The 21,731-nt window shown below is 41.4% G+C and overlaps 3 protein-coding genes across 4 annotated transcripts; 1 reads left to right on the top strand and 2 right to left on the bottom strand.

Annotated features, from left to right (window-relative positions):
* Nucleotides 1–442: 442 nt before the first annotated feature.
* GTF2H3 (general transcription factor IIH subunit 3) lies at nucleotides 443–6,559 on the bottom strand. The gene is made up of 13 exons (XM_026686983.2): nucleotides 6,433–6,559; nucleotides 5,187–5,266; nucleotides 4,932–5,038; nucleotides 4,525–4,679; nucleotides 4,110–4,172; nucleotides 3,738–3,767; nucleotides 3,592–3,620; nucleotides 3,425–3,499; nucleotides 3,258–3,311; nucleotides 2,690–2,758; nucleotides 2,342–2,477; nucleotides 2,207–2,243; nucleotides 443–1,563 (listed from the first exon to the last, which is right to left on the bottom strand). Exons 1-13 carry the CDS (start codon nucleotides 6,440–6,442, stop codon nucleotides 1,494–1,496), a joined length of 915 nt encoding a protein of 304 aa, XP_026542768.1. The 5' UTR covers nucleotides 6,443–6,559; the 3' UTR covers nucleotides 443–1,493.
* Nucleotides 6,462–11,369, top strand: EIF2B1 (eukaryotic translation initiation factor 2B subunit alpha). Its single transcript, XM_087942584.1, has 9 exons — nucleotides 6,462–6,663; nucleotides 7,493–7,594; nucleotides 8,079–8,215; nucleotides 8,604–8,720; nucleotides 9,071–9,187; nucleotides 9,521–9,585; nucleotides 9,946–10,021; nucleotides 10,376–10,501; nucleotides 11,025–11,369. The coding sequence occupies exons 1-9, from the start codon at nucleotides 6,651–6,653 to the stop codon at nucleotides 11,178–11,180; spliced, it is 909 nt and encodes a 302-aa protein (XP_087798710.1). The 5' UTR covers nucleotides 6,462–6,650; the 3' UTR covers nucleotides 11,181–11,369.
* On the bottom strand, nucleotides 11,236–21,639 carry DDX55 (DEAD-box helicase 55). Of its 2 annotated transcripts, XM_087942576.1 has the most exons (14): nucleotides 21,457–21,639; nucleotides 20,610–20,660; nucleotides 20,429–20,515; nucleotides 20,093–20,184; nucleotides 19,946–20,008; nucleotides 19,534–19,683; nucleotides 18,301–18,490; nucleotides 17,750–17,832; nucleotides 17,490–17,621; nucleotides 16,510–16,602; nucleotides 16,078–16,192; nucleotides 14,753–14,921; nucleotides 13,618–13,910; nucleotides 11,236–12,274 (listed from the first exon to the last, which is right to left on the bottom strand). In XM_087942576.1, exons 1-14 carry the CDS (start codon nucleotides 21,607–21,609, stop codon nucleotides 12,104–12,106), a joined length of 1,842 nt encoding a protein of 613 aa, XP_087798702.1. In that variant the 5' UTR covers nucleotides 21,610–21,639; the 3' UTR covers nucleotides 11,236–12,103. The 2 variants fall into 2 exon arrangements, with proteins under 2 accessions (XP_087798702.1, XP_087798704.1); XM_087942578.1 differs by lacking the exons at nucleotides 11,236–12,274; nucleotides 13,618–13,910 and adding an exon at nucleotides 14,088–14,216 and having other exon boundaries at nucleotides 21,457–21,615.
* Nucleotides 21,640–21,731: the final 92 nt, after the last annotated feature.

Here is a 21,731-nt window from a genome sequence, read left to right as displayed (position 1 = left end):
ATTCTTCATCAGGGCTGGGGTTTTTTCCCATGTGGTGTCTTTCTCTGAGAAAGTTTCCAGTTCTAAGCTTAAATCCTTCTTATGACTGATCTATGATAGCTAAAGACTTGGGCAGACTGAAAAAAATTGGAGATGTGAAGAAGGCAGATTGATCTTTGTGTGCCAAAGACATTTGTCCTGAGAAATATTGTCAGTGATGGGCCAAAGGTCTTCCCCAAAGCTAAAAAGTTGGAATAATTTGGCTAATTTCTGAAGCTACTTCTTCAGCAATGCATCAACCACTGGCCTTGCTCTTTTGATAATGCCTCAAAATAATGAATTAACTACTCACAAAACCAAGTTAAGCTGTTCAACCTCTTTTTTGTGGCGTTTATGAATGTCATAAATTTAATATATAATCAATGGCTGAGGTATATTTCATAAGGAATGGAAAATATATTCCTTTCTTCTTAGGTACTTTTATTGAAGAGAAGTAAAAAAAAAAGACTGTTAAAACAAAAATAGCATCCAACGAATCAACAGTAAGAATGAAGAGGCATCTTAATAAATTAAACAAATTCAATCGATTCTAAGAAGTAAGGAACACCCCTCAAATAAGACAGCAAATCTTCATTTTCATGCATAAAAAAGGAGTTGCAATATTTAAAGGATGGAATGAATGTTTTTTGGCTATATTGGACATTAATGTTAACTGGAGACAGAGGGAAACACGTGCTAAATTACTTGTGTATCAACCAAGATGCACTATTAATTTTTGCCTCTTCTCAAAATCAAGCAACCTGTTTTGAGCAAATTTGTCTAGACAGAAGGTGTGAGATCTTCACTGCCCATAAAAGAGAAACCTGGAGGAATTTTTACTACCAAAATTATTAAGGAATATTGAGAATTCCATTGGAATAAGTTTTGTGGACCTGGGTTAACATAATTCCAGCCAAAACAAAAATCTGATACACTCAGATGCAGATACTGCTGTTAAAATTGGGAGTCAGAATTCTTTTAGGCCTGCTATTAACCAAAATGAAAAATGTAGCTTATAATACCTGTGATCTGAATTCTTTTTTTTTTTTTTCAATCAAAATTTTTTTCTTCCCCAAGAAGGCTTCTGCAGGGACCAGCCCAGGAGCCCTGAAATGTCAATCCATCACAATTTTAACTTAAGTAAAAGGGGCTTTGTCTGGAATTAAGATATCAAGACTTAAACCAGTTTGATTTTTCTACCTACAATACCTGAAATGAGTTTTACATACCAACTTGGTTTATTTCCTTCTTCTCCAATTTCAGGGGTTGGTTTAAACCAGTGGCAGAAACTTGATTTTGTAAACACTTTAGAACAATGTTCTGGATAATGTATGCCTTGGTTTGAAATGTTTTGCCCTTTGTTGATCATTTCAAAAATACATGTTGGTTTTTCTGGAGCTCCACTTTTGAAGCTTTAAAGTTACAGTCTGGGAGACAGGATTCCATGCAGAGGGCAAGAGAAATCGATCATGCAGCTACATCATGACTTTCAGTTTCTTTTTCTTAGACTTCATGACAGCTGGCAGTGAAATCTTGAAAGCGGTTCTGGAATAAAAGTGAACGATCAGGACAAAAATATCGACTTTTCACAAGGATTTGATACATTCTGTCCACCCCAACAAGCAATAAAAATTCACTATTTAGGAATTGCTAGGGTCACACTATAACAACTGACCCAACTCGGCACATATTTGTATATTTCTCCAACAACAAAATGTGTAAACAAACATAGCAAAGTCTCAAAGCTGCAAAGAAATTTGGGGTAAAGATTTGGCAGGTGGTGGGGTGGGGTGGGAAGGGAAAAAGGGAAGGGAAGTGAGGGGAAGGGATTTAGTAGGTGGCTATATAAATTATCTAAAAGAAAGAGAAAGAGAGAGAGAAAGAACAAATGAAAGAAAGAAAGAAAAAAGAGAAAGAAAGAAAGAAAGAAAGAAAGAAAGAAAGAAAGAAAGAAAGAAAGAAAGAAAGAAAGAAAGACATAAGAGTTGGTAAAATTAAGAGACAAGAAGCAACAGGAAAAGCAGTAAATTGAGACAAGATTTCAGTGTTCCTCCAAACACAGTGTGGGGATACAACAGTTTATATAATTTTGTATCTCTTCAGGAAAATTTTGCTTTCATTCTGAAACACTGACTACAGAACAGGCAGTGTTTGTTCACTTACACAAAGGTTACTCAAGGTTACTTACTCACAAGTGGTGCAAATTGGACTGAAGTTGCAGAATACTGTAAAAAATAAAACAAAAGTAAAAATAACACTTTCAGAACAGCTGTTTTAAGACCACACAAATCAACCCAAAGCCCAAGAAAGCCTTGATCCTTACTTGACAAACACACTGAGCAGACATAGCCAATTTCAATGAGATTCCTGTGGCAGAAGCAGGCAGCACGGTAATCCACGTGAACGGGCGGAGGGAGGATCAGCTGGGATCTCTGATCTTGATCAGGCAGATAAACCCACTGTGATTTTTAAAAGGGATGCAAAAAAGACAAAATTTTGTAGAAATAGTGTATATGATAGTCAAAAATCCACAGCAATAGCTCCTTTTTCCACCGGCAAATTTTATTAAAAGCTGGCAGCTTAAACCTGACATTAAAGATTTGGTAGAATTTACCCAGACTTCTACAAACCAAACAGGCTAAAGGGAAGTGGCTAGAAAAACAGAACTCACCAGCAAATATTGAAGAAGCGAGGGCTTGTATGGAATTTTCAAATAGATTCCGCCAGTTATATCACATGCCTAGAAAGTAGAATTTTATCCTTTTTAAGCAGCAAACAACCCCCTCAAACCATCTATGGAGATTCTCAGCCATCCAGGTCACAGTTGTCCCAAAGGTGCTTTTTTTTTTCAAGAGGCAACTGGACTTTCTGGTTTTTCTTTGAAGAGGTTTCGCTTCTCATCCCAGAAGCTTCTTCAGATCTTAGTTCGATTCTTCTTCAGAGTTGAAGAAGCTTCTGGGATAAGAAGCGAAACCTCTTCAAAGAAAAACCAGAAAGTCCAGTTGCCCCTTGGAAAAAAAAAAAAAGCACCTTTGGGGCAATCCCTCCAACCAAAGACCAAAATTATATCTGGAGCTCACTGGTGGAGCTTCTGCTTAGCTTGCAATATTCCAGGATGAAAGAATAAACTTTGGGCACACTGAGGTGGAAATGAAACTCTTAGAGAAAGGACCATAAAGGAAAAACTTATGTTCTTCCACAAGAACTAAGATGAAGGAGAATAAAAATGAATATTGTACCTGCTGTAAAAGTCCCGAATCGGAGTCCAATACACAGGCATCAATTAAAATATTCTGAGGGGGAAAAAAAGGAGAATTAAGATTCTCCAAAGAGAAAGCAATACAATATTAATGCAAGTAAGGTGCTTATGGAGTTACAGAACTTGTAATAAAATTCTGGACATTACCCGTTTCTGGGCTGCAAAGATCACATTCATGAAATTCATATATTGTAATGCGCTATCTTCAGCCGCTTTTATGACCTGGAAAAGAAATGGGAATTTCTTGATTTAGATCTCATACATAGCAGGAGCTATTTGGCTTCAAGATATGGAAGGGAATTCGCAAAACTTACCATAATCCTGGATTTTATTTCCTGGCTGGCTACATATTGAACAAGAGACGGAAAAACCAGAGAAGAAATGATTAGCAGATCACTGTTTTACAATACATTGGATCAATGTTTTGCAATAACAGGATAAATAGTCTCAGACTACATACTTTTACTTTCTTTTGTCACCCTGTGAATATCTGAAGCACAGGACATTCAGGAATCAATTGAATTGTATTTTGGAACACACAAAAAAATCATTATAACAGGATGATTTGAATAGGTATACTTCACTAATGGACTGCTTGCCCTCACACAGGAACTTAGAACAGTGTGAAAAAAGAATAAAAACAGTTCTGGGATAAAATGGCAGGAATAAAATCAAGCAGCTCTTCAAAATCAATGCAATTTAAAAGAAGGCTGAAAAAGAAGATGGACTCAGCCAGGTGGTACCTAACATCCTGAGGCTCAAAATGGGTATATACACAAAAATGCAAAGTCGTTTTTGAGAAATGTTGACTTTTTTTTAAAAAAAAGGATACAGCACAGTGCTTTAGCAAGAGATCCAGCCAGCAAAGTTTCCATCTGCTGCCCCTTTACTTCAGCTACGATCACAAAGGAATAAGAGAAATTAAGTAGCATATTCTTCACTCATTCCAACTTGCACAGATTGTCAATATGATTGTTTTTTAATCTTAGCGAAATATATAGACAGACACTCGGACAGGCAGATGAATCCTACTGAAGAAGGTTTTGAAAAAAACTGTTATGTTACCGTAAGCATTTTCAAACCAAGACTTAAGGGGTCCACAATTTTGTATCAGCACACAAGTCAAACCAACTATGATTTAATAATACAATAATACATTTTGGGAACAGACCCCTAAATTTTTTGGTGGAAAAAAATAGAAATAAGAAACACCAAAGCTGTGTAACGAATCAATTGGCTTCTCTTACTATTGGTCAGCAGGTCCTTTATCTCCTCTGCAATGGTTTCATTTATGGTGGTTAATACTTCGTATTTTCCATCTTTGCTACCAGCAATATTTGATTCCCCAGATTCTCCAAAGAGATCGAAGGCTGCCCAATGTTTTCCAGGATACAAGAAACGGCTGAGAGAAGAGGAAGTTAAAATTATGTTAACCGTTTAGCAATTAAATACTCAAACAACCACAAAGCACCCATCACTTTCGATTTTGTGAAGGGAAATATAACAAAATATCCTTTAGTTCGTTCCTGTTTAGTTTTGCACTAAATTTCAGAGTTTTTTTTTATGCCCCTGTACAGTTCTTAACCAGGCATCAGGAGCTTATCTTTCAATCAAAACAGTTTCGTAGAGCAATGATCAACAGGAAATAGAATACCTTTCTTGTATATGACTGGCTATCACAGCAAGTTTGTTGTTGCGATTCATAAATAAGTGTGAGTTTCCCAACACCATGGTCGCATCGAGGCATTTTGATAACGTAAGCTGCAAGAAGGAGAAATATTATTTAAATCTAGAAACTTCCAAATTTCAAGCCATATTTGTCAAAAAGAAAAACATTAGAAAACATTTTTTTAAAAAAAAACAAAGGAAACCTATAGGAGTTGGATAATTTATGACAAATATGTCTTACCTCAGAGCCCAACAAAGCTTGCTTGCCCCACCAGATAGGGTTAGCATCAACAACAATGACTAGGAGATTCACCTCATCGTCTGCAAAAAAGAAGAAAAAGGACAGAATTCAGAAGCTGAGAGCGTATCTGCCCTCCATTCCTTCATTTTATGTAGTCAGTCAGATAGGCACTTGAAGGCCAGACAAGGAATAATGGATGGAAACTGACCAAGGAGAGATTCAACCTGGAAATAAGGAGAAACTTTCTGACAGTGAGAACAATCAACCCATGGAAAGGAAGTTGCCTTCGGAAATTGTGGAAGCTTCAACCCTTTAGGCACTGATCTTTTCCATCAAGTTATTACTTATATTCTGTTATATAAAAATTATATCTGCTAATATTCTTCCTATTTCTTATTTCTACCTCTATTCTAGCTTCTAATCAGGTCACCATTGCTAATCCTAGTATTTACACATTTATAATAATCCTTATTTGATTGCTCAAAGTCACAATACACCATTCAAGTACCCGTCTTCCTATTATTTAAACATACCTAATAATACCCACTTCCAACTTCCAATTTCCATCTAACTATTGCTTCATATAAAGGTGTGTATTCTTATTTCTACCTCTATTCAAATTTCTAAATATTTGACATTTGAAAGAAGAGCCGGGCAATGTCAATATGGAAGATATTATACTTTTTAATAACAATTGATATTATCTTATTGTGATAATAATCACAATATACAGCAGAGACAGTGAACAATATGAAAGAGCTTTATTATTAAGCTTTGCAAAAGGGAATTCTGCTCATGGCAGAAGACATTTTCCCCAGGAGGGCTGGGGTTTATATACAGGTTGAAATATACAGTGTTTGCCCCTTTCCTGGGTTCACAATATATCCAACTATGTAATTCCCTACGCCACACTCATAGTGTAACACCTGTTTCCTTTTCTTTGGAAACTACCCTTGTTCTCATGGCTTCTTCCTATAATGTCCTTCTGTAATACAATGTATCATTAACCAGTTCCATTCAGATCAGAATGACCCTAGCATCTCTTACATTAATCTTTAAGCCAAGATATACAACCCCCATGTTCCAAGGATGTGAAGCCACTCTGCACATGCCTAGAGGCAGCCACGCTTCAGAATAAAACCCAGTCTCCCCCCACCAAGGAATTCAGAGGCCTGGATTCGGGAAATGCGGGAGGAATTCATATCCAACCGCGAATTAAAGTCCAGAATTCGAACCCCAAACTCACCCCCGCTCATAACGACGAAGTGGGACCGCCCGGTCGCCCGAAAGTGACGTCACGAGCACTCCGGTGCTCCCTTTTGACGTCCCCCGCGCGTGGTGTTCTTGCTTCTGGCAGCGAGCGCAACCGGGAAAGGCTTCCGGCGAAGGTCGCGCGGCGCTGCGCCGAAGGTTCCGTGGAGGCGTCGTCGTCGGAATCGCCCCAAGTTTTCCTTTTTTCCAATCATGAACGAAGCGGGTGAGCGGAGGGGCGAAGGGGGGGGGGGGAGCCCCGAAACGGGCATTGTTTTGAAGTTTGGTTTTGAATTGGATTGCTTTTTTTTTTTAGCCTTCCTGGGGGAAGACGGGAGTCCCCCTCGCCCCGGGAGCCTAAGGAAAAGAGGGAGGGAAACTGCATGATTGCAGAGGAAAACAAAAACCGAAGCTTGGAAGTTAAACAGGTCGAGCCTCGACAGGTGGAAATGTCAAGTTTCCTGCCCTGTGAGGTCTCTGCTAGACTGGCGGGTGTTGTGGGAAGAGTTTCCTTTTGGACCAGAAACCTTCTGCCGTCACGTTTCTTCAGCATTGTAAAATCCATGACAATTCCTAATTATTTTTGTATTATTCCTCTTTGTAGAGCCGCCTGTCTCTATCTATCTATCTATCTATCTATCTATCATCTATCTATCTATCTATCTATCTATCTATCTATCTATCTATCTATCTATCTATCTATCTATCTATCTCCTCTATTTCTATAATCATATATCTCTAGCTATCCATCTCTCCCAACCATCCATCCACCTACATATCTCTGTATCTATTTATAATCATGTATCTCTAGCTACCTACCTCTCCCATCTATCCATCCATCCATCCATCCTTAAAAACATTACTTTTCTGAAAGTGGTCCAAACATTATAGCCTATGATGCAAGTAAGTGAGAGGGTGTGGAATAAATGCAAAATATTCCATTTGGAAGAGTCTCACAACTGCAAAACATTCCATTCTGTAAAATGCGAAAGGAAGGACTTTTGTAAGCTTCTGGATTTCTAATTAATTTTACTTTTCCGGTTCCACCTTTGCAGAGCTAGTCGATGCCTTTAACACCCAGATGAGGAAGGATCCAGATGTTGCCTCTGCAGTGGCTGCCATCCGGGTCTTACTGGAATTCCTGAAGAAGGACAAAGGTACATAATGTCTTGGCTTTGCATGGAGTGAGCATCCGTCCAGAAGAAAGATATTAAATCACAGACTGGTGGAATTATGCTTAGATTTTATTTAGAAATCCCAGCGTGATTTGCAGCAGAGCAGCCTGTTATGAAATAAGTAGTCATAGATAATGAATATAAAATTGTAAGATACACACCTGGGTATCTCAATTCTCTAGCTGGATTTGTGTTAAACGCTTCAGCTTTTGTCTTAAGTCTTTCTGAACTGCAAAATAGGATTATGAAACACGTTTGATTTGTAAAACTACTCCTTTCTGAGGTCAAAATTGTTGATCTGGAAGTTAATACATGAACCTAGTGAAAGTGTGTTCCCCTCTTGAGTTAACTTTTATCATACGGCTTCCCATTTACCTGCCTCAGTTTTTATTTTATACTCCCAAGATGAAATCTGTAAAAAAATGAAGCCCACACAGTAGCTTTTTTTACCTTTTTATTCCCTCAGGCGAAACAATCCAAGGACTGAGAGCCAATCTAAAACAGGCTATAGAAACGCTCTCTCGTGTCGACTCCTCCGTGGCTATTTCTTCTGGGGGAGAGCTTTTCTTAAGATTTATCAGTCTCACTTCGTTGGAAAACCCGGTGAGTTTCCCTCAGTTCTTTCATGTAAATATTCGCCACTCAGCTTCCAAATTTTTTAACATTAAAAAGTGTTGAATGTGGCTACAAGAATAATGTGCTTCTGATAAAATAGATTTGTCCTGAATGGTTGAAACAATTCAAAATGTCAGGGATCGACCTTGGCATATATTAAATGTTGAAGAGCTCCTTATCCAGAAAGCATTTGCTTTTACGTGTTACAACGCGGAATAAGTTTCCATGCATTGGAAGAGTAAGAGTTTGTGTGAACCCAGACATTCACTCATCTGGGTACAGATGCTAATTGTACTAGCCAAAACATGTTTTCACTTATTTCTTCAATCTTCTGTATCATCTTTCAGTGTCACTGCTTTCCGTTTTTTCCCCCCAGGACTATTCCAAATGCAAAGAAATCATGATTGAAAGAGGAGAGGTTTTCCTTCAGCGAATTTCTCTTTCGAGGAAGAAAATCGCCAAGCTTTGTCACAACTTTGTGAAAGATGGTGGCGTGAGTAATACTGTTACATTTAGTATTTTTCCTTCCTGTTCTTTAATAATATAACCCAGGTAATCTTGAGTCACCTAATTTTTTAAAAAAATGTCGTGTTATTTACCACAACCATGGTGGGATTATTTTTTTGAAGGTGGCTATAAAAATATTTCGGAATTAATTCCTGTTATTTAGCAAGCCAGTGCTGGGGGAATGCAATATTTTAATCCTTTTCCTATATTTCTCCCACTGGTTTCACTGAATGAGAAGAGAAGCTCTTCCTGTTCTTTGCCCCCAACAGAAAAGGGTTTGGGACTGATGACATAAGGTACAAATGGAAAAGAAAAATATTTGGCTTGTCTTTCCAGAAAATACTGACCCACGCTTACTCAAAAGTGGTGCTTCGAGTGTTAGAAGAAGCTGCACAGGCCAAGAAACGTTTTAGCGTCTACGTCACGGAATCGCAGCCGGATCGAGCAGGGCAAGTAAAAGAAAAATACTTTCCCTTTGTTAGAAAAAAAATGTAGAAAAGTCTTTTTTTTCTCTTGTTGAGGCTGTCTGAAGGAGCTTGTTTTGAATTTGAAATCCCTAGCCTGTGATTTTTAAGCAGTCTCCCAGGTTGAGGGAGATGAATAAATTGAGGGAGACAAATAATTGTGAAACAAATAAAAGGTGTTTTAAAAATAGGAGTAATAAAGAGAACATTTAAAATTTGTTTAACCAATTGCTTTGATTAATAAAAGGTAGGTTGTAGGATCAAGGTACTGTTTATTAAACGGACTCGTTTAATATGCATGTCCTAACATTAACACAGGCAGAAGATGGCAGAAGCGCTCAAGAATCTCAGAATACCTGTCACCATAATTCTAGATGCTGCAGTTGGGTAAGTCTGATGGATTAATGTTGGCAAAGGGGCTTTTGAAATGGGAAATTTCCCAAATCAACATGAGATAAAAGCCATTTAGGGAGATTCTGTTTGGAGAGTTAAAACAGCAATATAGCTTATTCACAGGAAAAGTGGCCTGGCTCTCGCACACGACAATCGTTGTGTGCCAAAACGCATTGCATGACAACCATGGTGTTACTGTTAATACTAGAGGTTGTACAGTGTACATTTCATGTAGTCCTTGACTCACGACCGTAATTGAGCCCAGCTATGATGGTCATAAGCTGTGACGATCACAAAGCATCGTTGCCAAAAAGATCTGGACAAAGAACCATGTTTTTCTGTCTCCCTTCAAAGATACATCATGGAAAGGGTCGATTTGGTGATCGTGGGGGCTGAAGGAGTGGTCGAAAATGGCGGGATCATCAATAAGGTGAAGAGTGTTTGTCAATCATGGAGGGACTTCCCAAATGATTCCTGTGTGTCCAATTCTCCCTTTTCCTTAGGGAAAGCACTCTTAGCAGTTTTCATGCCTAAAGCAGGACTAGAATTCACCATCTCCTGCTCATTGGCCCAACAGCACTCATCCATTCATGGCTAAGGCAGAACTAGAATTCACCATCTCCTGGTGATTGGCCCAAAGTCACCCAGCCAGCTTTCATGCCTAAGGCGGGACTAGCACTCCCATCTTCCACTTCTGTTCAGAAAATTCCAGTGAATCAAATTGCTGCTTCGGACATGTCCTAACCACCGTACATCTTCTCCCCCTGCCTAACGTCTTCTTCAGATTGGGACCAACCAAATGGCTGTCTGCGCCAAAGCGCAAAACAAACCCTTTTACGTGGTTGCGGAGAGTTTTAAGTTTGTACGGCTCTTCCCTCTGAACCAGCAGGATGTCCCGGATAAATTTAAGGTAAGAGAGGCGGCTACTTTCTGGGCAAAACTGAACCTGTAGCTGGCTGGAAAGGTTGGCCTTCCTTATCTCAGTGCCATTGTAACTTTGAATGGTCACTGAAGGAACTGTTGTAAGATGAGGACTATCTGTAGGGCAGGGACAGAAGGTGGGGGTAGGTCAGCTTAAGAAACTAACCAAAGCTGCCTCTTGTCAACTCATAAAATATTTCTATGGTCTTTTTAGAGTTGCCAACAGAAAGGGAGGAGAGAGCAGTGGACAGTTTGCATTCCATGTTTTCAAAGATAGTAACTAGCTGACTGAAGTTTCTGCTGGGCACAATTCTAACTGGAGAACATGATTGATGACTCTTGGCTATGGAGGTGTCCCATTGGAGAATATGAATTAGGATACACCCAGGGGGTGGGAGAAAACCAGGATCAAGGGTGACAAGGAATTATGTGTTTCAGAGTTGGCTGCACCCAGGCAAGCGCCGGCATCCTCCAGTAATAATAACCCAGATCTTTTGTTTCGTTATTCTCAGTACAAAGCAGATACACTGAAGACTCAAAAGCCTCTCACGGTCGAGCATCCTTGGATCGATTATACGTCCCCGTCTCTTATCACGCTGCTCTTTACGGATCTCGGGGTCTTGACCCCTTCAGCTGTGAGTGATGAACTGATTAAACTCTATTTGTAAAGGGCCTCCCGGAATGGGTGGATTGCAAGCAGTAAATGTAAAATGAGCAGGGGACTTCCTGATCGTTTGCCAGTTTATTTTACAGATTTTCTTTTCTTTTTTTTTTTAAGAAAAGATTCATTTGTACAAAAAAAAAAAGCTCACCGTCCGAAAAGTAAATTATTGGAATAAATCCACTCAGAAGAAAAACCAAGGTTTCGTCATGTATTTTCCAGTCCACCTGCTGGCCTGAGTTAGGCTGTGGTAGAATGAAGTTTAAAATGTATTATCTAAAAAGTAAGAGGGTGGCGAAGTCAAAACTCTGTTGGATCCATTTCATAGCATTGCATGATAATGCAGTGACAACCATGGTGTTACTGTAACTTAGACTTATATACCGCTTCCCAGTGCTTTCCAGCCCCCTCTAAGCAGTTTACAGAGTCGACCTCTTGCCCCCCCAAAATCTGGGTCCTCATTTTACTGACCTCAGAAGGACAGAAGGCCAAGTCAACCTTTAGCCTGGTGGGATTTGAACTACCAAATTGCAGGCAGCCAGCAGTCAGCAGAAGTAGCCTGCAGTACTGCACTCTCACCACTGCGCCACATTTACATGGAACTAATTTACATGCAGGTTAAAAAATATGTCACCGGGCTGTATTTGGGTAACGTTTGTTGCTTGGATTTCATGGCTTTCTAAACCTGCAGTTTTTAAACGGCGGGGGCTAAATAATGTCTCCAAATCATTTACTTCCACTGCAAGCAGACAGTACTGAATTAGACAGACTGATCCTTCTTACAGAATTGGCTTGCAGTGACTCCAGTGGGAATAAGAGGAAAACAGCTTGGATCATCCCAATTTTGCACGGAGAAATCCACAGTTGAGGTTAAGGAATTTCAGCACCCCAGCCAAAGAGTCTGTATTGAGGCAAGAAACGTTGACGTTTTCACTTCACATTTTTTTTTAATCCTTCTGACTCCGAGCCGCTTCCTCCTTTCCTACCGCCCAGCAGCGTCTTCTCAAACTCCTTCTCGCTGATTTTACCCCTTTTGAGTTTTTTCAAAAGCCGGGTATCGTTCAGAAGCTCCTCCATATCCTCGTTGTCAAGGTCAGAACCCTAGAGAGAGAGAGAGAGATTTTAAAAACAGGAAACAAAACTCAAAATCAGCAAGGCTTTTTGTCATGCCCCCTGTTGGAATCTGATTCCTAGAGGGAGTGAGAGTGTGGCTCCAGTGGCTGTGGGGGAAACTGGGGAAGGGCCCAGTCCGGCTGGGCATTCAGAGGAAAACCCAGGCCCACCCCCTCTTCATCCTAGGGCACGCAGAGAGGAACGGATAAGGGAGCAACATGGTTACGGGGGAGAAAAAGGCCCTGATTAGCTGCAGCTGGGAAAACAGGATAAAGAGGGTGTTTGCGCAGAGAACCTTGCTGGAAGCAAAGCATGCATTGCCTTTGTCAAGTCTTAACTGGGTTCTGGCGTCCTCTCCCAACTGTGTGTGTTTCATTATCTTTTGAAGTCTGCAATTCTTTATCCTGCCCTGTCTCGTTAATTGCTGCAGTTGTGGTTTGTGTTGGTTTTTATTTATAATTTATATGTACTTTTGGTTCAGACTAAATTTCTTCCCTTTAAGAACTGTTCTTGGGAGAGTTTTTTCCCCAGGTGATGATAACTAGACATTGGGGGCCAAGTTGGAGGAATTAAGGAGACTATCTACTTTTGTGATTTTGTTGCTTTTGTGCCACACCCCTTTGGGTCATCACACTTTTGTAGCGAGTTGCCGCTGCTTCTAATAGTTCTTTAGTTCTTCCCTTTCCACTTGTTCAGGGCAGTCCATCCACAAGGTGAATTCCCTGGAGTGAAAGGTTACCTTAAACCATTGTCAAGGGGTGGTGGTTGTTTTATCTCAGCACGGTGGACAAACTGTTGATTTAATTGTTAATAGGAGAGAACTATTGTAGCTCAAGATTGAAAATATGGGGTTGCTGGTGCTCTCTGAGCGTGAATGTTTTCTTAGAGACTTTTCATGACCCAACTAGGCAACATCATCGGTGCTAGTAGGGACAGGAGTTTGTGGCAAGCAAGAAGAGGCAAGGAAGAAGTTGGTGCTCTCAGAGGTGTTTTCTTGTAGACATTTCATGACCTTGCTAGGTAACATCATCAGTGTTACAAGGGAATGGGTTTTGCTCTCTGTTTATATACAGTGACTTGCCCGGTCAATGATGTAAGAATATTCCTGATAGTTCTTTGATTAGGCTGTATTGATAGTTAATTAATGATATTCTTTAGCCAAAACTAAATGAATCCCATTTTGGCTTAATGGGATGTCCCAGTCCCCCACCCCACCCCAAGAGTTATTTAAAAACAGGGGTTCCTGCTCTAGCTCCCCTATCTTGAGACATTTTAGGTCACCTGCAAGAAACAAAGAGGTACAGAAAAGACCATTTCCTGCCCAAACTCACCTCCTCCCTTTTCCGTTTCGCTACCAATTTCCTTTTCTTCTCCTTCTTGGCTTTCTGCTTGGACCAAGGTTGATTTCGGGGCGTCTTCCTCCCCATTCTGCGGACGGGGCCGTCTGCCTTCCATTGCTCCAGCAGCTTCTGCCTCTGCCTTTCCCTGTTCTTGTCTTTGAACGCGATCGAATCCGTGTCGATATCAACGGGGGTGAAGCCCGAGAGGTCTTTCCATTTCAGCTCCGGCATCTTTGGCATCTTCAAGAGGGCGAAACCTCGGGCGAGGCTGGCAAAGTCCAGATCTGTTCAAAAGGGATACAGACCAGTGGGTCTCGGCACGCGTGGAACTCCAAACGGAGACTCGGGGGGCCACTTCAGATGCAGTAATGTACCTAGGCTTGGGCTTCTCCCAGTCATTGGAGAGGAGCAACTGGAAGGAGGTGGGTGTTTTTTGGTTTCTAACTGTTTTGGTTTGTGTGTGTGTCTCACTTTGACCTGGTAGCACACCAGGTTGTTGAAATGTGATAGGAGAACAGGAGAGAATTCTTGGCTATAAGTCCAACAAAATGTTTAGGGATCTTACCTAGTCTTGGGCATGGAATCTCTCTCTTTCAACACAAATACACACACGGGAGGAAGGAAGGGAGGAAAAGAGGGAGAGAAGGAACGAGAGAGATTACTTATTTAGTGATCGGTGGTGCAGTGGTGAGAGGGCAGTACTGCAGGCTATTTCTGCTGACTGCCTACAATTTGGCAGTTCGATCCTGACCGGCTCAAGGTCGACTCAGCCTTCCATCCTTCCAAGGTGGGTAAAATGAGGACCCAGATTGTTTGGGGGGAGAGGTTGTAAAAGCACTGGGAAGTGGTATATAAGTGCTATTTCTGTCAGACATTGAAAAGGACAAATAGCAAGATATGGGTGTTGTTGTTTTTTAATAATCAAGACATCAGCATAACAAAACAGGAGTGGCCAAAACTAACAGAAAGTTCCAGAGATTGCAAAGTTATTTTAAGAACTGGAAAGAAATAAACGTTGGAAATGCTAATAGGCAGATTATCCTATGTGGTGGCCATGTTAAACAACAACAAAAAGAACCCCTCAAAAACAATAGAAACGGTCAGTGTTTTAAACAGACCAACTCACCTTTTATTCGGAAGATGAGGTTGCACTCGTGCTTGGCGTAGGCTTGGACGCAAGAGACAAACGCCTTCATCCCTTTTTCATATATGGCTCGGTCAGTCAGACTCAGCGACTTCAGCTTAGGGAGGACATCCGTGATGTTCCTCTGCGGTCTCAGTTCCTCCATGGGGCACTAATTGTGAAGATCGCGTTTTTATCTAATTCAAACTCTCAAAATGACACGTTTTAAGATTCTTTCCCTTTCGGCATTCATTCCAGGGGTGGGGTTCAAATTTCTTAACAACCGGTTCTGTGGGCATGGCCTAATTTGTGGGTGTGGCCTGGTGTTCATGTGACTGTCTGGGCGTGGCTTGTATGTAAATATGTAAATATTGAACTTGCAACTTTTACCAAAAATCAGGCAAAGCAGGCAGATTGAGTTGCTCACAGAATCACAGATTCACTCAGAGATCTATCTTTCTGCAATTGGCTACCTGAGTCTGTCACATAAAACTTGCTTGCAAGCAAACTCACAAAATTAACTCACAACACACCATGTATGTAAATACTGAATTTTTTTTATAAAAAAAGAGCAACTTTTGCCCAAAATCAGGCAAAGCAGGCAGGCAGATAGAGTTGCTCACAGAATCACAGATTCACTCAAAGATCCATCTTTCTGCCATCGGCTACCTGAGTTTGCACTGAAAAATAGAAGCTTCAGTCCTGAGGAAGGTTCAGATCTGCTTTTAGATTAGCTAGAAAGCGAGAAATCCAACAATTTCCTGCCTTCTAGCTAATCTAAATCTCCTGGCACAACAGAACAGCTGATGGTTTGGGATGAGGGGGGGGGAATAGCAACTTACCAAACACAGGCAAGTTTGATGGCGCGCATGCCAGGTAAGGAGCGAGTGGGCGGGGAGGGGAGGGGCCAGACAGTGGCGCGATTTGCCGGTTCTCCAAACCACACAGAATCGTAACAACCGGTTCTATAGAACCGGTCTGACCAGATAGAATCCCACCTCTGTTTCATTTTGCATGAGAGCCAACTGGGCGACTTTGGCTCAATCACCAAGTTGTTGGGAGGAAAAAAAGGAAATACTATGTTATGTTATTTATAAAGCAGCAAAATCAAATAAATTCCTCTTCTGTTATTATTTTTATGAGACTATGAACAGGACCAATCTTACCTCTTTAGAAAAAAAAAAGCTATTTCAATTCGACATAAAATAACACTAAATGACAATAGATAACCCGTTCCTTAATTTCCAATATTCAAGTTTTTCCTATCCCCAGACCGATTTCTCTCCTTATTAGTTTTGGATCAAAATACAACAAGGAGACCCTCTCACCTTTTGGTTAATGGCCAGGAAACGGATGTAAGCTTCCTCCATAGGAAGTAAGAAAACGAGGGCGCTGCCCAGGTGGCCGATACGGGCCGTGCGGCCACAGCGATGCACGAAGGCACTGCAGCAAAAAAAACGGGAGAAAACGCATAACAGTTCACGTTCTGTTTTAAACAAGCAGGGAATCCAACTCATTGAAATGGCTTACCACTAAGGCCAGGGCTGCCCAACCGTGGCCACTTTGAAGACTTGTAGACTCCAACTCCCAGAATTCCCCAGCCAGCTGAGCTTTGAATTCTGGGAGTTGAAGTCCCCAAGTCTTAAAAGTGGCCAAGGTGGGAGACCCCTGCGCTGAGCAGTAAGAGAGTCCTAAAATTCTTTTGGGGAAGAATTTGCTCCAGGCTGCTTTTAAAGGGGTGGGGGAGAGAAAGGGGCTACCTTGCGCTGCTTGGCGGGTCGTACTGCAAAACCCAGTTCACCTCTGGGATGTCTATGCCACGGGCCATCACGTCGGTACACACCAGGATGCCGCTGGGAAATTGAGAAGGACGACAAAATGTTGAAAAGGGGAAGGAGACCGGAGCTACAGCAGTAACGTCGCTTAATATTTGAAGCATAGCAGGATTTGACATTAAACTGGCCATAGTAATTATCATTAGATTTTATTTATCCCATCTTTATTACATTATAACTCACCCAAGGCAGTGAACATACCAAATACACCTTCCTCATCCTTTCCACCACCACCAGGTAGGTTGGGCTGAGTGAGAGGAACTGGCTCAAAGTCGCCAGGCAGCTTTCCTGCCTAAGATGGAACTAGAACTCACCGTCTCCTGGTAATTGGCCCACAAGCCAGCTTTCATGCCTAAGGCAAGACCAGAATTAACCATCTCCTGGTGATTGGCTCAAAGTCGGCCAGCTGGATTTCGTGTCTAAGATGGAACTAGAACTCATGGTCTCCTGGTGATTGGCCCAAAGTCAGCCAGCCAGCTTTCATGCCTAAGGCAGCACTAGAACTCACTGTCTCCTGGTTTCTATGCCAGCACTGAAACCACTATACCCAACTGGCTTTAATATAAAACAATGTGGTTTTCTGGGGTAAACAAAATAGAATCTACAAAGCTAGTTCCTGGGATTTGCATACCATGGATTGTGGCCCATTGCGAGTTGTTCAACAAGCCGCAGTTAGAGAAATCTCAACATAGGGAAGTGTGAATTCACCCAGCATGCAATAGATTTCCAAAGTGAGGACATTTTGAATTCTTTGGACCTTAACTCTCACAGTTACTTTTCACCTCAATTAAGATGGTGTTTCTGAGCGTGTACACATGCACAGACATCCCTCCCAATGCACAGCTATACATTCTATCTCTTCTTACAATTGGTCGATTTTAGCCCTTGCAAAAATATTTCTCTACCTTGGAAGTTTCCGGAACTCTGTAAAGATCCTGTTCCTCTTGTGTTTCATCTTTCCGTGGATGCACATGATTTTCACATTCTTAATCAAAGACTCCAAAGCCTTCCCATAATATTCCACGCAAGCACAGGTACTGAAATTGGAAACAAAGGTTTAAAAAACAATGTAAAAAACAATTCCGTGTAGCCTATAAGCCATGATCTTGGGAAAAGTGAAAATTATTCATGTTAAGCCTCTATCCTCATATCCATTTTATCCTACCTGAAAAAGACAAGATGCTTTTCTGGTTTGTGTTGACGAAGGAAGTGAACCAGCTGGTTAAATTTCTCGTCGGCCTTGCAGATCTAAAAATGATCAAGACAGCAAATGATATTCAGAGAATAGGAGGCACAAACACAACCCTTTGTGGAATTATCTCCTTTAAAGATAAGTCTTTTTTTTCCCCCCTTCAGCTCTCAACACAAACAAAAAGGCATTTAATTCTTCTCCACTTCTCCCCATAAATGACACAAGTTTCAGAGCTAAGAAGGGGGAAGAAGCCAGATTTATTTAAGAACCGTGCTATTAACGTAACAGCAACAATGACTGACCAAACCACAGTGGCAAGAAAGGCCGTAAAACGAGACAAAACTCAATTCACAATCCTCTCGCTTAGCGACAGAAATGTTGGGCTCAATTTGTGGTCGTAAGCCAAGGGCTACATATACAGCAATAGGATCGGTGAAAAGCATCTCGCCTGGACACCAGGATCAAAGCCATCTAGAGCTATTCTCCCTCTCAAAAGCCCCTCCAGAAAACAGAACGGAGCTCACCATGTAATAGTTTTGGAGCCGAGTGGGAGTCTTCTGGGTGTTGCTCGCTGCCATTCCTTTCTCCTTCACCGAGATCCGGACGGGGTTTCGGAGTCCTGCTCTCACTAAGTTTTCCACCTCTTGGGTCTGAGTTGCAGAGAAGAGCCCTGTCCGTCTCTGCTTGGGCAGAAAATCCAGGATAGTATTCAAACTGCGGGCAAATACAAGGAACGGTGTCAGAAGCATTCGGCTAGCAAAAGGCTAAACCCGATCCCTAGGCCAAAGGCTTTCGCATTTTTCTCAAGCTTGCAGAAGCTGCTAGTTAAAAACAAAATAAAAATACCCCTGAACCCACTATTGAGACATAAAGCTCCAGTGATATATAACCTTTCTCTTGATGCAGTTCTACAGAGGAATTATTGAGTCTGTCATCTGCAGCTCTATAACTGCCTGGTTTGGCTCTGCAACCCAACCAGACAGACAAGAGACTCCAGAGAGGAATTAGGACTGAAGACAAAACAATGGCTACCAATCTGCCTTCAATCGAAGACCTGTATACTGCACGGGTCAAAAAGAGGGCTGTGAAAATATTTACAGACTCCTCATATCCTGGACATAAATTGCTTCAACTCCTTCCCTCAAAACTACACTATAGAGCCCTGCACACCAGAACAACTAGACACAAGGGGAGTTTTTTCCCAAATGCCATCACTCTGCTACACGAATATTTCCCTCGACACTGTCCAATTATTTACTAAGTCTGCACTACTATTAATCTTCTCATCACTCCTTATCACCCATCCCCTCCCACTTGTAACTGTATGACTGTAACTTCGTCGCTTGTATCCTTACGATTTATATTGACCGTTTCCTACTATTTGATTGCTTATTGTACCCTCTGACTATCATTAAGTGTTGTACCTGATGATTCTTGACTCTTGTCAAATGTATCTTTTCTTTTATGTACACTGAGAGCATTTGCACCAAGACAAATTCCTTGTGTGTCCAATCACACTTGGCCAATAAAAAATTCTATTCTATTCTATTCTATTCTATTCTATTCTATTCTAATTCTATTCTAATTCTTATTCTATTCTCCTTTGTAATGCAGCCCCAAAAAATCAAGCCCTAGACAATTCAGCAACAATCGAAAAATATAATTCATGGAAACTGGAGCAACCAATTCCAAGAAAGGAAAATTAAATTGATCAATCTACTTTATACTAATGAATGTCAACGAATACAAGAGTTTACCTTGCTTCGAACCCCATGTCCAGTAGCCGATCTGCTTCATCCAAGACCAAAATATCCAGAGATTTTACAGCCTTGGCCAAATCCAGGCCCTCTGATTTCCTCCTGAACATGTCCTCCAAACGACCTGGGGTGGCCACGAGGATGTTTCCACTGATCAAGACAGAAAAAAATATGATTTGTAGGTTGGTTCTGAGATAGGTACTTGGAACAGCTTAGATCTTGCAATGATACCTTTAACAATTTCATGGAACAATGTCTGCCTATACTTGGGAAGGACTCCCTAGGTAGATAAAAGTGCCAAATCTACTCTAAACACCTGGCTGACTGTGTGACCAATAATAAATTAAATTCATGTACTGCCTGAGTCCGAGTAGTGATAGTTTTACAGTCATGACCTCACCATTTAACTCACCCTTGTTCTTTGAATCTTTCTATATCTTCCATCGGATTTTTCCCACCAATCAAAAGGCACTGACTGGAAAAGAAAAGGTGAAGCAACATCTTAAGTTAAAAAACAAACAAGGTCATCCAGCTTTCCGAACCACCAGATGGGACTTACCTGAACTGTGGGTAACATTTAATGAAATGGGAGATCACCTCATTTATTTGGATAGCAAGCTCTCTTGTGGGAGTGATGATAAGAGCACCAATCTACAATGGTAAAGCACCAAAAACAGAATTAGTATCAATATAGCTTCAGCTGCACCTACGTTATATTAGTAAGACATTTCTCTTCCACAAACCGCAGACTAATAACAGACCTTAAACTAATAATACTCCATATTTCTTATGTGGCAACAATGATTTCAGTGCTGGATGGCACAGTTAGAAAGTTGGATTTCCAGATTACCCCGCTAGGTCTTAAAAAAGAAGAAGAAATGAATCCACATATTACCTGCATTTTTTTAAGCTTTTCTTCACGCCGGAGAAGTATTTCTATGAGGGGAATGACAAATGCTAGCGTTTTTCCACTGCCAGTTACCTGAGGGGATGAAAAATAGAGAAATCTAAAAAGTTCCTAAATGACTCAAAGAAGAAAAATCATGGCTAAAATATATATTTTTTTGATCACTCACTGCTTCAGCTGCCACGTCCTTATTAGTCATAAATAAAGGGATCGTTGCACTCTGTTGAAGAAGCGAGAGGAGAGATTATGAGGGACCACGAATGCTTTCAAAGAAATGCATCAGAGGAACTATACGGAAAGGGAGATTTCTAGTTTGGCAGTTGATTCAAACATCAAGATTCTATTTATTAATTAATTCATCCATTCTATCAATCACTTTTCCATGGCTGCTGAACTCAACAAGGGATTCAGGCCAGCTTACAAATTCTAAACTTTTAAACCAATTAAAACATTTTGAAAGACGTTCAAACAATACAAGCATCCACCAAATGATATTTAGAATATTACGCTGGATGCCCAAAGCCTTCCAAAAAGATGCTTATTCATGCATAATATTTTAGCATTTATGCTTTATTGGTTTTATTGTTTTACTGGCTGCATTTTTGGGGGTTGTGAGCTCCCCAAAGGCAGTGAGAGTCAGTTAACACACAAACTTCATATACTGTATTATTATAGTTCATTGCACCATCAGCCAGATGTTTGGGAGGAGGAGGAGGAGGAGGCGGAGAAGAAGGAGAAGAAAGAAGAGGAAGAGGAGGAGGAAGAACAGGGAGAGGAGGAGGAGGAAGAAGAAGAACAGGGAGAGGAGGAGGAGGAAGAAGAGGAGGAAATGGAAGAGCTTGGGTGGCTTTCCCTTAATCCAAATAGGCAGAAAACCCCTTTTGTAGGGTTGTCTTCCTCCTCCTCCAGGCGGGCTGGCATCCAACCCCATCAGCACGGGGGCGGGGGGCTGGGAACGATGGGACTTGGAGTCCAGCCTGCCCGGAAGCCCAAAGGGAGGCCCTCCCGCTCCCTACCTGCACGGGCGTCATGTGAGAGAAGCGCAGCTCCCGCAAAGCCTGCAGGACCCCCGGGCTGAGCTCCACGGGCAGCGATTCCCACGTCCCCTCCGTCACCTGCTCCATCGTGCGCCCGCCCGCCCGCCTCTTGATTGTTGGGCCGGAAATCATCCCGACCTTTTAAGAGGTCCCCCGCGCGGCGAGCGTCCTTCACTTCCGGTCTCCGACCGGGAAACCAATCCCGCACGGAAGGTTCCGACCCCATGAGGAATCGTCGCGCGGATCAAAATGAA

This window comes from Notechis scutatus, chromosome 13 (assembly GCF_049901735.1).
Source record: "Notechis scutatus isolate UNSWTSFEM ecotype Mainland chromosome 13, rNotScu1.2, whole genome shotgun sequence".
Taxonomy (NCBI): domain Eukaryota; kingdom Metazoa; phylum Chordata; class Lepidosauria; order Squamata; family Elapidae; genus Notechis; species Notechis scutatus.
Note: the sequence above shows the minus strand (reverse complement) of the source record. Positions and strands in the feature narration are given on the sequence as shown.

Excerpts from the sequence above, each read along its gene's own strand:
- GTF2H3 (XM_026686983.2), bottom strand. Across the intron at positions 3,500-3,591 it reads AAATAAAATCCAGGATTATG|GTCATAAAAGCGGCTGAAGA; the intron begins GTAAGTTTTGCG and ends TTTCTTTTCCAG. Across the intron at positions 2,478-2,689 it reads CGCTTCTTCAATATTTGCTG|TGGGTTTATCTGCCTGATCA; the intron begins GTGAGTTCTGTT and ends TAAAAATCACAG.
- EIF2B1 (XM_087942584.1), top strand. Across the intron at positions 9,188-9,520 it reads AGCCGGATCGAGCAGGGCAA|AAGATGGCAGAAGCGCTCAA; the intron begins GTAAAAGAAAAA and ends TAACACAGGCAG. Across the intron at positions 10,022-10,375 it reads ATGGCGGGATCATCAATAAG|ATTGGGACCAACCAAATGGC; the intron begins GTGAAGAGTGTT and ends CGTCTTCTTCAG.
- DDX55 (XM_087942576.1), bottom strand. The coding sequence starts at position 21,609 with ATGATTTCCGGCCCAACAATCAAGAGGCGGGCGGGCGGGCGCACGATG. Across the intron at positions 20,661-21,456 it reads CTCACATGACGCCCGTGCAG|AGTGCAACGATCCCTTTATT; the intron begins GTAGGGAGCGGG and ends CTTCTTCAACAG. Across the intron at positions 20,009-20,092 it reads AAATGTTACCCACAGTTCAG|TCAGTGCCTTTTGATTGGTG; the intron begins GTAAGTCCCATC and ends TTTCTTTTCCAG.